The sequence below is a fragment of the Oryctolagus cuniculus genome, chromosome 15 (genome assembly GCF_051225735.1).
Source record: "Oryctolagus cuniculus isolate XC-2025 breed Fujian yellow rabbit chromosome 15, ASM5122573v1, whole genome shotgun sequence".
Taxonomy (NCBI): domain Eukaryota; kingdom Metazoa; phylum Chordata; class Mammalia; order Lagomorpha; family Leporidae; genus Oryctolagus; species Oryctolagus cuniculus.
Genome location: NC_142881.1, coordinates 61,209,436 through 61,222,893, shown reverse-complemented (window position 1 = coordinate 61,222,893; position 13,458 = coordinate 61,209,436). Strand labels below are relative to the sequence as shown.

The 13,458-nt window shown below is 58.1% G+C and overlaps 1 protein-coding gene across 1 annotated transcript in view; it reads right to left on the bottom strand.

The window, feature by feature from the left end:
- Positions 1–387: 387 nt before the first annotated feature.
- Positions 388–13,458, bottom strand: part of LOC149122013 (collagen alpha-1(XIII) chain-like) — a 36,568-nt gene continuing 23,497 nt past the window's right edge. Inside the window, exon 3 of the mRNA XM_089313624.1 lies at positions 388–458. Within this exon, the coding sequence (XP_089169750.1) occupies positions 388–458 (71 nt within the window). The remainder of the gene's footprint in view (positions 459–13,458) is intronic.

Sequence of the window (13,458 nt, the reverse complement as noted above, 5' to 3'; positions counted from 1 at the left end):
TCCCAAGTTCCCTGCTGCTCCTCCCTCCCTTCCTCTTTCTCCCCCTGCTCCTTCCTGCCCCCGGCTCTTTGCGTAGGCTGCACCCTCTTCCTACAAGGCCCTGCCCCCGCCTTTTTTGCCTAATCTGTCCCTACTGCCCTGCTAGATCTCTGTTCAAGCATCACCTCCACAGAGAAGCCTTCCCGGATCTCTCCTCACTTCTCATGAACCCCTACACCTCCTTGCAGTGGGGCGGTCATCCTCATGCTCCCCTCACTGACCTGTAAGGTCCACAGGGCAGGGGTCAAGTTCTGCTCCCCACTGGGTCCCCAGCACCCAGCAAAGGCCTGGCATAGAGTGTGGTGCTCAGTGCCGGCTCCTGAGTGCATGAATGTGACTTTGTTGAGGCTATTCCGTGCTCTGGGCCGGAAGCCTCGCCAGGTCGATGCCTGCCAGGTGCTGGGGACACACGGTGCCCACTGTGTGGAGGGGACACAGAGTGTCACAGCCGGAGAGGGGCTCTGGGGAGGCTTCTTGCAATGGTACGTAAGCCCCAGCCGGGGAAATGGGAAGGGGCCAGGAACAGGAAGGACCACGGAGCAGGTCACACCCAGGGCCACGTCAGAAGGGCCCGTGTGGGTTCACAGACGGAGGCCGGGAACGTGCGCTCCTGCGAGGGGCACAGCAGGGGCCCAGCCCCGGCCCTGAGACAGCCCTGGCTCCGGCAGCTCTGCCATGGCCGCACTGCTGCTGGGGCCAGCCGGGGCCAGCCTGGGCGTGATGGGGAAGGCGCTGGCCCCACTGTGGTGTGTCAGGCAGAGGGGCGTCCTGACCGTAACAGGAGAGGAGTGCACAGGGCAGAGTGTGGGGCCCCTTCCAGCGCTGGCGCCGGGGCTGTGCGATGGCTGGGCTGGTGGGGGCGGCTCCTGCCTGCGGCGCCAGCACACGCCCCCCCCCCCCTAAGCTGCGTTTCCTCCCCGACCTCAACCTGAAGGTCATGCAGGCCCCCGCTTCCCTCTCGAGGGCCATATGGGACCCCTCATTTTGTCCTTTTCTCCAGATCCCTTAGGGGCCATCTCTCAGCATAACAAGTACCTGGAGGTCAGGAGACGCGTTCTGGACTCTGTCCTGAACTCACCTCACTCGAGTTTCAAAGGGGCGCCATCGTCCTGGGAGCTGGGGATTCAGTGAGCAAGGAAATGCTGCCGGGGGTGGGGGCTGGGGAGGGGAGCTCAGGCCAGCGCTGGACGCTGTCTCTCCCGCCCCACCCCTGCCCTATCCAAGCACAAGCCCAGGAGCTGCAGGTGGCTCCAGGTGCTGCTGCAAGCAGACGCCACTGCTGGGGACCCGCAGCCGGGAGACCCCATGTGACCAGTTCCTTCAGTGCCCCCGAGTGCCTCCAGCCTCTTCTGCCCCTGCCCCTTCAGGACACCTGCTTCTGCCCGGCACATGGGTGAGCCCATTCTCTCGCAGTCCTGCCCGTGGTCACCTCTGTCCACGCTTCCCACCTCCTCTGTCACCATGACCTCCCCTCTGCGCTCCCACAACAGGCTTCTCTGTCCCTGCACCTTCATTGCACCAAAGGAACATAAAACATAAGGGTGAAACTCACAAACCACACAGGCCAGAGTCCCAGCAGGGGCCACCGGGCTGGTCCATGGACTCAGAGCTCGCTCTCTGCACTTTCCTCCTCACTTCTCCAGACAACTCCATCCTTACTGCTCTTCTTCAGGCACAGCAAGCTCATTCCTACCCCAGGACCTTTGTACATGCTCCTGCTGCTGAAAGCTCACCCCCTCAGCCTCTGATTTAATTATCTGACTTATTTCACAGGCACCTTCACAGTGCTCCACTCTAGGCCAGGGTCCGTCCAAGCTCCTTTCATGTTCAGATGTGTGGTTAACTCTGTGTCCCTGTCACACACAGATGCCTCTGCCTCCTGCCCCAAGCGTTATTTGTCAATCACACCTCAATACACTGGGGGGAGGGGCTGAGTCTTCCTGATTGTTTTTGTGTTGCACTCAATGGATGTTTTCCTCTTTCTCTCCTCACATGCCTGTTCTGTCTGTCTGTCCCACTGGACAGGAAGTTCCTGGGTACGAGTCCTGTCCGTCATGCTGACCCTTATATCCCTAGTGCTCTGTGGCTGCTCATGGCAGGCGCTCAATAAATATTTGTCCAATGAATGAACAGAGTCACCTGCCCCGGCGGCTCCTGTGACCGTCACATTCTGCACGCGCCGCGGCCGGCATGTACACACTGCAGGATCTAATTGGTGAAATATTTCCTGTGGCCACTGCTGGGAGACCCAATCAAGGGTTGGGCTTGGAGAAGGCAGGCTCGGGTCTTGTCCATCATCGTGCAAACACGCAAATAACAACCGGCACATTTGCAGTGAGTCGCAGCCACTTAGGGCTTATAAAGGCACTTCAGCCGCGGGAGCTCACTGGCCTACCCCAGCTGCCCTGGGCGCCTGGCACAGGCCCGTTTTGTGGGTGCAGAAGCTGAGCCCAGGGAGTCAGGGCTCCCTCTCTCATCCCCCAGGGAGGGTGTGAAGCCCTCGGCAAGGCCTGTGTGCAGCTGGGCACTGGAGCTCTATACACAGCAGTGGGGGTGGGGGGGTGGGGGGTGGGGGGAGGGCTCTGTTCACACAGTTGCATTTGCTGCAGCTGGCAGACAGGGGGTGGGGGAAGCTGCCAGCTGACCAGACCACCCCCGAGCCTGGACCCCAGGGCTTCAAGGGCTCCATAAGAGGGACAATGGGGGTGGGCCCAAGAGGATGGGGCTGGGACTCAGGAGTGCTGGACAACAGTGACCCTAAGCCATTGATGAGATGCCTCTCAGGTGCCAGGTACTGGGCTGCGAGCTTTAGGTAATCTCCATGACAGAGCAGTGAGGTGGATGTCGTTACTACCCCCATTTCACAGGTGAGAAAGCTGAGGCTTGAAGACTTAAGTCACAGTTAGACCCTGGAACTGAACCAGCAAACAATGCTGCCACTCACAGGTCCAGGCCTTTCCAGGAGGGGTGGGGTGACGCTGAAAGAGCCCCTGACCTGCTCTGAGCATCAGAGTCTGTTAGCAAAGCCCAGGTTCCCACTCAATCCTTCTTAGGCCTGTCCAGCTCTGGCCTGCGTTGGGCAGGGGAGACAGCAAGATGCAGCCGCTACAGTGTAAGGAAGGGGGCTGCCTGGGTGCCCTTGTAACAGGACCAGACCCTGCCCTGCCCAGGGGGCCACGGGGGAAGCATCCAGAGGTGGCTGCATGGCCGGATAACCAAGACCATGGTCCCGTGGGAACCGAGAAGGCCTGGGAGATCTGGGTACTTCCAGACAGCCACACAAACGTCCCAGGGGACCTGAGGCTGGGCAGCCGCTCTGAGTAATGTCAGCCCCACGGCAGCACTGCTGGAACGAGTAGAAGTCGGCCCCAGCCCGAGCTTCCTCTGGTAAAATCTGCTTCCTTCCCCGTGTGTTTAATGAATGAATTCAGGTTGTTTTTGGCACAATCTCGGAGTGTGTCCTTTTACGGAAACACGATCCTACTGCCCTAAGGGGGATGGGCAGCGGGGACTGAGTAAAAGCCAAGGCCAAGTCAGCAGAGGCAGAGACAGGGGGGTTAGGGCAAGGCCCCCAGGAACAGCTTGGGTGGGCGGTGGCCTCGGGGACCAATCGGCTTCGGGGATGTGGCAGGCAGCATCTCTCTGCTTCCGTGAGCAGCAGAGGTGTCGCCTGTCAGGAAGCAGGGCTGTCTGATGCACACATGAATCCGGAACCAGACACCCGGCTTGGCTGGCGCCCTTGGCCTCGACAGGCGCGGGAGCCTGCGGTGCTGGCTGAGCCTGGCCCCTCGGCCTTCTCACCCCCATCCACCATGCCTCAGTTTCCATCAAACCCCTTTCCTCCCTGTGCCCCTGGTGGTGGCTCTGGGGACCCGCCTGGGGGACAAGACATGACAGGAAGAGCCCCACGCGTCCCTCTGTGGCCATTTCCTGCCCAATCGGCAAATTCCCTTTTCCTTCTCAGGACCTGTTGCCCCCAGCTGCAAAGTGAGGGGTCAGACAATGTCAGTGGGTCTGACTTTGTGCCGACAGAACTTGGGGGATCTCCAGAGGTGCCTGGAGGGGGTCACCAGTGGGACACACCCTGGGCACCCAAGTACCCCACCTCCTCCCCAGGCTCAAATGCACGGGCTCTGCTCTCCCATGGACAGAAGCATATGTGGACTTCATGTAAGGTCTCTTGCAAAGCAAGGGTTTGCTGCCACCCGGCCCTGCCTGAGAAGGCCCCAGACATTTGTTCAGGGCCCAGAGTCTGGATTCTGAGTCTGGATTCTGGAGCTGTGAGGAGGTGGTGGTACCCTACAGGGCCCTACAGGATGTAGGGGGCAGAGACTCCTCTGAACCTGGCTGAGGGGTTGCTGGGAGCCAGAATGAAGCTAGCGTCACTCCACAATGCAAAGACCCTTCTTCTTTTCATGCAACACTTGGGGAACACCCTCCTTCTCCTCCTCCAGCCAAGCTGGGGTGCAGCTGGCAGGTGCCCCTATTCTGACTATCAGGACAGGAAGCTGGATTCTCCTAGACCTGAATAGAATTCTCCAAGGTCAAGTTCTCTGTCTTTTATTCACATTTGGTAGAGAAGAAAGGAAAGAGGGGGAGCAGAAAGCAAAAAGTATCTGCAAAAAATGAGGAACAAGGGTGCCTTGGTGTGTGAGGGGCCTGCCCAGGATGCCCTGTGGCCATCAGAGTCCTGGATGCCCAAGTCCCACGTACAGACCAGCGTGGCATTTACATGTCATTGATGCAGTCCTGCCTACCTTTAGGCCTCTCTGGGTGACTTATAGCAGTGACATGGAAATGCTATGTAAATGCTTTTACCCTCTGTTGTTCGGGGAATAAAGATGAGGAAAAAAGTCTGTGTATGGTCAGTGCAGGTGTGAGTTGGCTTTCAGATATTTTCCATCTGAGGTGGTGGAGTCCAGAGGTGTGGTCCCCTTGGATGCGGCGGGCTGAGTGTGTGCTGAACGTCAACCTCAATTAACCAGAAAGGGCACTCAGTTATCCAGACCAGTGCACTTCCAGGACAAAGGAGCAACGGACTTGGAAATAACTGATTAGCGAGGAGGGGACTCTGAGACTTGCAGCGTTTTCTCTCAGAGTCAGTCCACATGCAGGCTGATGAGTCAGGGACCTGCTACGTGTCCCTGCTCGTCGAGGGAAGAACAGAGCATCACACACCCACCGACGCTTCCCAGCCAGGTGACGGGGTCCAGGAGGGAAGGAGACCTGCTCCTGGGGAGGGATTCACATCCAAGTTCTAAGTCTAAAGGACAAGGAAGAAGACAGGCAAGGCCCAGACAGCCCCCTGCACCCAGGGTGCCCTGGAGCCCAGCGGTGCAGCCGGGAAGCCCCTGCATGCCCACACGCAGCGGGCCTGGGCAGCACACATCCGTGCTGCCCCCGTGAGGTCTGGGATTCGCCCTGCATCCCCGCCCCCCTCAGCTGCCCCCCCACCCCGCTGTGACAGCTCACATAGCTATGTGTACAGCTGGCATGCCCCAGACACCCACTGCCTGCTGGGCATTAGCTTATAGCTTCGTGCCAGACCCGCTTACCGCATTTCCTCCCCAGCTGGGTATAAAGTGGCCGACAGGCCCCACTACCCCCCAGCTTCACTCCCGGCTCCAGGTTCCCCAAGGTCTGCGGGCGGCTGAGGAGTCAGCCTGCTGCGGGCTTCGGCCTTGGCTATCTCTGCTCCTTAGTCACAGCTGCCCCCTGGAGACCTCTGTATAACCCCTGCCCGGTGCACCTGCCACACTCAGGCAGACAGGGGGCACAGGCAGCAGGGCCTAGAGGACACATCAGGCTATGAGCCAGGGTGCACAGGGAGCAGGAAAGAAGGGGCAGGCAGCACCCTGCCGCCACTCCACCTGTGGGCACTGACCCCTCCGCCTTCCTCCCCTCCCTTCCCTGCCTGCCCCTCCCCCACTAAGCCTGTGTGCAACCCCACCACCACAGAGCCAGCTCCCTGCTAAGGAGGGGCTTCTCCTGCTTCTCATCGGGGAGCTGAGTCAGCAGAGATGTGGGGTCCCTTCTCATCCCTGGATCAGGCACTTTAGGCCCAGGGTCTCTGTCAACACTTGGTTCTTTTTTTTTTTTTTTAATAACTTTTTTATTTGAAAGAATTACAGGAGTGGGAGGGAGGGAGAGAGAGAGTCTTCCATCCACTGATTCACTCCCCAAATGACCAAAAGAAGCCAGGAGTCTGGAACTCCATCCAAGAACTTGGGCCACCTTCTGCTGCCTTCCCAGGTGCATTAGCAGGGAGCTGGATGGGAAGTGGAGCAGCCGGGACTCAAACTGACGCCGGCGTCATGGGCAGCAGCTTAACTGGCTGTGCCACATCACTGGCCCCAACCCTTGGTTCTTGACTCACGTCCCTGCCTGGCTCGTGGCTGACCTCACAGGGGCTGGGATCACGGAGAATGGGGGCCCATGCTGGACATTCACCGGCACCTGCTGGAGCCCTGGCTCCTTGCAGCAGCCACTGTGTGACCTGTACATCCCTTTATCTGGCCCAGGAGCTCCTCTGTCTCCTGTGCTCAGGAGGTGGTCAGGGGGCGAGCGGGCGAGAGGAAGAGAGAGACAGACAGACTGAGGCACGGTGCACCTACATTCTGACGCCACTCTGGTTTTCCCGGAATCGGCCCTCGGGGGTTGGAATTCTGGCACCCTGACACGCTAGCTCTGTGGCCTTGGCCGTGTTCCATACCCTCTTTGGGCCTCAGTCTTGTCACATGTAGAATGGAGATGACAGAAACACCTGCCACACAAGTAATTCTGAAGATGAAACGAGCCCGGGGCGGAGGCAGCACTTAACACACCTGTTGTCGCTGTCATTAGCTCAGGCCCCCAGCTGCCTCCCAGCCCCCAGCCATCATTGCTCAGGCCTCAGTTTTCCCACCAGACTGCAGGGTGGCCCTCGTGCCACTGTGAGGCAGCTCCCTTCTGGAATCTCAGAGCTGGATTCCAGTCCTGACCCTGACACTTCCCAATCCTGTATCCTTGAGTCAAGAACTCTGAGCTCCCAGGGGAGCTAGGAGAATGGGGTAATTGGAGTCATAACCCCAGAGAGATGCAGGGAGGGTGCAGCGTGCACAGGGCAACCACACCGGCTTCCAGCAGAGGCCACCTAAACTGGATTGAAGGCCAGGGTATAGCTGAGGTGGGGGATGACAGGCTGGCCGTGTTGCGACAAGGACTGGGGGCAGCTGGTGGCTCCAGGAGGAGACCTGAGGGCTGCATCCAAGTGTCCAGCACACCCCACCTTCTGGTGCCTTAAAACTGCCTTCCTGTTCACTGCCCTTTTCTTTACAATGTCGTCCACGTTCCTTTAGCATCGCTGGGCTGGGGAGGGGATGCTCTAGCGACCTTCCAGGGTGCAGCTGGCATGGCTACACCAAGGCACCTTTGCAGGGCTGAGCTTCAGTGCCCTGGGAGGGGCTGGCTGTGAGTCCTGGGAGGTGAGGAGGCAGGGGCTGGCTCTGGAACCTCCAGCCAGCTGTCCAGCAAGATGTGGCCCTGTCCTCTGGCTGCCCTGTGTGGTGACCCTGGCAGGAAGCCTCATGATGGCCACAGGATCCCAGCTGACTCTCCCCCCAGGACCAGCATGGGCAGGGGCAGCACGCACCCCCACCCCCTCACCTCCAGCCTGTCCACACAGAGCTCGGCATGCTTCCTCTGCAGCCTCCTCCTGCCCCTCCCTGCCTTGCTCCAGGGCCTCAAAGGCTTCGGCTAAGTCTTGGCTCTGTCTTGGAGCCTCAGTTTTCTCTTCAAAAGGAGGATAGCCACAGGCCCCTACCACAGCCACGCGGGATCAGGATATCGCAGTACCATATTTAATGCATGAAGTACAAGGCCATCTCTTGGTTAAATATATGCCCCGATTGGGGCGGGTTGCTGGGCTCCCAGGCTCACAAATGCCCTGACGCCTCCCTTGCCACACAGGTGGACAGCACTTGCCAATCGTACGTCTGTACTGTCTGTTGTCCCTCCCCTGTCCCTTCATGCCGTCTCTGAGTGGGGCCACTTCGGCCTCCTCCTGGCTCACCCGTCTCTCACTGTCCCTCCACACTGCGCCATGCACAGCTGGACCCTGTCACGTGCCCTCTCAGAAACCCACCCCATAAAGGGTGGGGTCCAACTCCCTCCCTGCTCTGCCCCCCTGACCCCCAAATGTCCAGTCCAGTCTAATCGCTTACTCCACCCTCCCTGTGGGCTTGCTACAACCATTCCAAATCAACCCCCATTTCCTGCAGCGAGGGGGAAAGAACAACCACCTCCTTTGGGGTGGCTCCTTCATCACGCAGTCATTTCTTTGTCCTAAAACGCCCTTGGCCACACTTCCATTCACTGAAACTGCTCGCCTTTCAAAGCCTGCTACAGATGCTACTTCCTTCATAGAGATCTTTTCAGAAATTACATTTATTTGAAAAGCAAGGAGGGAAGCAGGGAGAGAGGGAGGGGAGGGAGGGAGGGAGGGAAGGAGAGAGAGAGAGAGAGAGAGAGAGAGAGAGAGAGAATCTCCCATTGGCTGGTTCAATCCCCCAAATGCCTGCAATGGCAGGGGCTGGATATGGCCAGTGTCAGGAGCCAGGAACTCCATCCAGGTCTCCACAGGGATGACAGGGTTCCAGCTACCTAAGCCATCACCTGCCGCCACCCAGAGTGTGCATTCGCAGGAAGCTGGCATCAGCTGCAGAGCTGAGACTTGAACTGGGCACTCTGATATGGGATGAGCATCCCAAATGGTGTCTTAACCACAAGGCCAAAGGCCCACCCCCATGAAGCCTTTCTGGATTCTTCCCTTAAGAGGAGCCACTTCTCTCATGTGTCCCCAGCGTGAGCCCAGGCTCCTGCCCAGCACTCCCCTAAGCCTGGACAGGAGGGCCTTGTCTGATGCACTGGTTTCCCACAGCACCGAGCACAGGTCTGGAGCAGCTCTTGACTCACTGGTGGCGCCTCACTTGCCCACGTAACCAGCCTGGAGCCACGGGAGCGCACGGCCAGCCCAGGGTTCTGGCTGCTGGTCCCTGGCCAGCCTGTGCTAGTTGCAGTACGGGGGTGGAGGCAGAATTCATTGAGCTCTCTGCCTGTGGTGTCTGCCTCCTGACAGGTGTGCAGGTAGCACAAACACACAGAACCCTCAGGGGAGCGGGCGAGCCTTCCTCTGCTCTCCTCTCTGAGGGAGAAGGGGCCACATGGCAGGCACTGCTGTTCATGCAAGCCCACCCAGCCCTACAGCTGTCCTGGGCCCACCTTCTGACCTTCCAGAAGGTTCTATGGACAATGAAGTTCCTGCAGAAACCCAGGCACCCCCAGCCCGGCCAAGGGCAGCCCTCACCCCTCAGGGCGCTGACGAAGGCTGACGGTCAGCTCCCTCTGTGCCGGGGCTGGCTGGAGCGAGTGAGGGGGGAGTGAGGTCCTCAGGCCCTCGACCCTCAGTGAGCTCCAGTCGCCCTCCCAAGGAGCCAGCCCGCACCTGCTCTTGTCACAGATCCTTCCGCTGCCACGGCTGCTGCAGCCCTTGTCAAATCTCACCAGTGGCACTCAGCAGTCTGCCTTCTACAGAGGAACTGGATGGGCACAGACCCCACCGCCCTCCCCCTCACATGGGTCACTTATGCAGGGCTCCAGGAATGGCCAGGAGCTCACACAACAGCCCCTGTGATCCTTATTGACAGGTAAAAGACGAACTCGGGGCACAGAGAGGTGAGATTCAGGCTGGAGGCTCCTCCCCCACAGCAGTGGCCACTGTCTCGTCCTGGGGAGCAGGTGTGCATCGCACCTGTTTCGTGTCTCTTGCAGTGCCTAGTGTGACGTCACAGAAAGAGAAGCATCTGGAATGTAAAGAGATACCCTGGCTGCCCACAGAACAGAGAGGGAGGCAGGAGTGGGCTGACATCATGGGCAGCCCAAGCCCCATTTCTGCACTACAGTCAGTGACAAAGGTGGCACTCATGGGACTGACACAACTAGGCAGGGGCCTAACTTTTGCTGGTGACCCCCTACCATCAGGATCCCTTCCCACCCATACAATCATCATCATCACCATGGCAATCATTTAAAACTCAGTATGTGGTGCCGGCACTATGGTGCAGCAGGTTAAAGCTCCAGCCTGCAGTGCCTGCATCCCATATGGGCGTCAGTTCGAGTCTTGGCTGCTCCACTTCCAATCCAGCTCCCTACTGATGCACCTGGGAAAGCAGCAGAGGATGGCCCAAATCCTTGGGCCCCTGCACCCTTGTGGGTGACCCAGGAGAAGCTCCTGGCTTCAGATCAACGTAGTCCCAGCTGTTGCAGCTATCTGGGGAGTAAACCAGCAGATGAAAGAACTCTTTCTCTCTCTGTCTCTACTTCTCTGTAACTCTGTCTTTTAAAAAAATAAAATAAATCTTAAAAAAAAAAAAAGAAAAAAGAGGGCCTGCGCCGCGGCTCAATAGGCTAATCCTCCGCCTTGCGGCACCGGCACACCAGGTTCTAGTCCTGGTCGTGGCGCCGAATTCTGTCTCAGTTGCCCCTCTTCCAGGCCAGCTCTCTGCTGTGGCCAGGGAGTGCAGTGGAGGATGACCCAAGTACTTGGGCCCTGCACCCCATGGGAGACCAGGATAAGTACCTGGCTCCTGCCATTGGATCAGCGCGGTGCACCGGCCGCGGCGGCTACTGGAGGGTGAACCAACGGCAAAGGAAGAGCTTTCTCTCTCTCTCTCTCACTGTCCACTCTGTCTGTCAAAAAAAAAAAAAAAAAAAGAGCTCAGTATGTGTCAGGTCCCATGCTGAACCCAACAGACAGTGGGAGGGGGGGCTGCTAACATTACCCCATTTATGTGCACTCAGGAGAGCAAGTCACCCCCAGCCTCAAGGAGAAAAGGAGGACTGGCATTCTCGGGGTCTGAACCTATCTGAACAGGACCTGGACCTGCTGCCACCAGCCCAGGAGAGCCGAGGGACCAGCGATGGTGCAGAATACGAGTTAGATGTAGAGGCAGGCAGAAGGACTGCCATGCTGTCTAATCCAATGCTTTCTCTTGAAATATTTCAGGCACTCAAAGAAGTTTATAAACAAGATAGTGTATTATTTGACAATAAAAAGAGAAATGAAGTACTGAGACACACACCACTCAGATCAACTGGAGGGCACTACACTAAATCCACAGAGGTGGAAAGCCCAGGGCTAGGAGGGGTGTGTGCAAACGCAGGATGATGGCTAAAACTACGGAGTTTTCTTCCTGGGGTGATAGAAACGTTCTAGGACCTACTGTGGTGATGGGAGCACAGGAAGGTGCTGTATTGGGTGTGGCAAGTTGATGAAGTGTGCACAGTTGTTATAAAATGCACCCTGGACCTGGCAGGGCCAGCACCTGGCTTCATCACTGACAGGACCTCAGTCTGCCCCTCCTCCCCAGGAATTTGGTTTTATCACCCCCTTGCTCACTGCGTATGCACTCAGGGTCCCTCAACAAGCTCAAGGAAAAATGAAATTAAAGATAAGTCTAAGAGCAGGTGTTTAGCCCGGTGGTTAAGGTGCCTGCACCCCACATTGGAGTGCTCGGTGTTAATGCCCAAGTCGGGCTCCAGACTCCAGCTTCCTGCTGATGCAAGTCCTGGCAGGCAGCAGTGATGGCCCAGGTAGTTGGATCCCTGCCTCCTACATGGGACCCCTGGATTGAGTTCCTCGTTTCTAGCTCCAGCCAGCCCCAGACAGATTTGGGGAGTGAACCAGCAGATGGGAGCACTCTCTCTGTTTCTCTCTCCTTCTCTCTCCCTCTCTCCCTACCAGTCTACCTCCTTGTCAGCCTCTCAGATAAACAAGTAAATTTAAAAAAAATTAAGGTAAGCTTATTTTAGTGCAAAAATGTTTGAAACACATGCATCTTTTTTATAACGTACATTTCCATGAACTTATGAAAGATGTCCCACATATTCCCTGAACAACATATTTGTGTTTTTTTAAGTTTGCATGAGTAAATTACACTGTAAAGTTTCCCTTGTCACTGCTTCTCTCCCTCCACAGGCCCTCAGGTGTTTAAGTGGGTGTTCAGCCTAGTGGTTACGGTGCATCCCATATTGGAGTGCCCGGCATTAATGCCCAAGTCGGGCTCCAGACTCCAGCTTCCTGCTAATCAAATCCTGGCAGGCAGCTGGGCTGGGAAGTCTGGCTGATGTGCTCACGTGCCTGGCAGGTCATGACAGCCGTTGCACAGTCCAGGCCCTGCCACGTCCCTACCCCTGCTCCTGCCAGGAAATGTCTCCTTCCCCTTGTCCTCGGTACAAGCAGCACAGAGGGATGCATGCGCACAGGGAGCACATCTCTCCCAGGAGCCTTAGCGGTCATAGCACCAGATGCTGTCAAACGGTTTCTCTAAGTTGTTCACCTCCACATGAGCAAGGCCACTGAGCGAGGAGGGCAACCTACTCAGAGTCCCCCGAGCTGCAGATTCATTCCCAGCCCAGGCCTCTTCTAGCCTTTCTGGAACCTTCCATCCTGCCTCCCTCCCTTTTGAAATCCCCCTACAAATCTCAGCGACCACCCAGCGCTATCAGAGCCGATCTAGGAGAAACACATTATTGGCTGGGGGTCTGGGAGGGCTTTCAGGAGGAAATGGAGAAGAAATTAACTTGGGAGAACTCCCCAGGCATCTCTAAAAGGCAGAGCCGGGGCTTGGGGGAGGCAGGGGCAGGGGCAGCTGGCGGGGCGCTTTCCAGCCAGGCAGCACCTGGGCTCTGGCAGCTGCTGGCTGCTTGGGCCCTATCCCACCCCAGTTATCTGACCCCCACCTTGGGGGAAGCAGGCGGGGTGGGTGCGGGGTGGGGGGTGGGCTTCCCTAAGGGCAGGGGCCTTCTCCAAGGTAACAGCTAACTCTCTTTCTGGAGCAAGCAGGCTGCCTGAAATAGGGCACCGAGCCCAGGCAGAGCCTCCGTCTGCAGCGCGGGTTCGAGCCTGACTGACGGGCTTTCTGATTCCTAAGCACAGCACCCCTGCTGCAGCGCGGCCGGGGCTCCCTGCACCCACAGCCCTGCGCGGTCAGGGAGGCCAGAGACGAAGGGGGCTGGTGGGGGGCATCAGGCCACCCTAGGGGCCAGGGCTTTGACCCTAAGGACATGAATGAGGGCTGTGCTACGCACTGGGTTAAAGATACACTTCCGGCTTCTGGGTGAGGGGCTGCTCTGAGGCTGCTGTGGTGACCGAGGTGAGGGACAGCGGTAGCCTGCGGGAGGGCGACAGTGGGGCCGCTGGAGGAACCTGACAGTGATCGACAGACTTCCGGGAGGGGAAGGTGGCGTCAGGCTGAGTCCCAGGACCTGGCTGAGGTGCTGGCGGTGGGGGGGGGGGGGGAGGGCAGTGTTGGAAGGGGCCAGGTGTTGGGAGAGCCCGTGGCCCAGCCCTGTGCACTTTGAGGAGGGGTGGCCTGTGACACG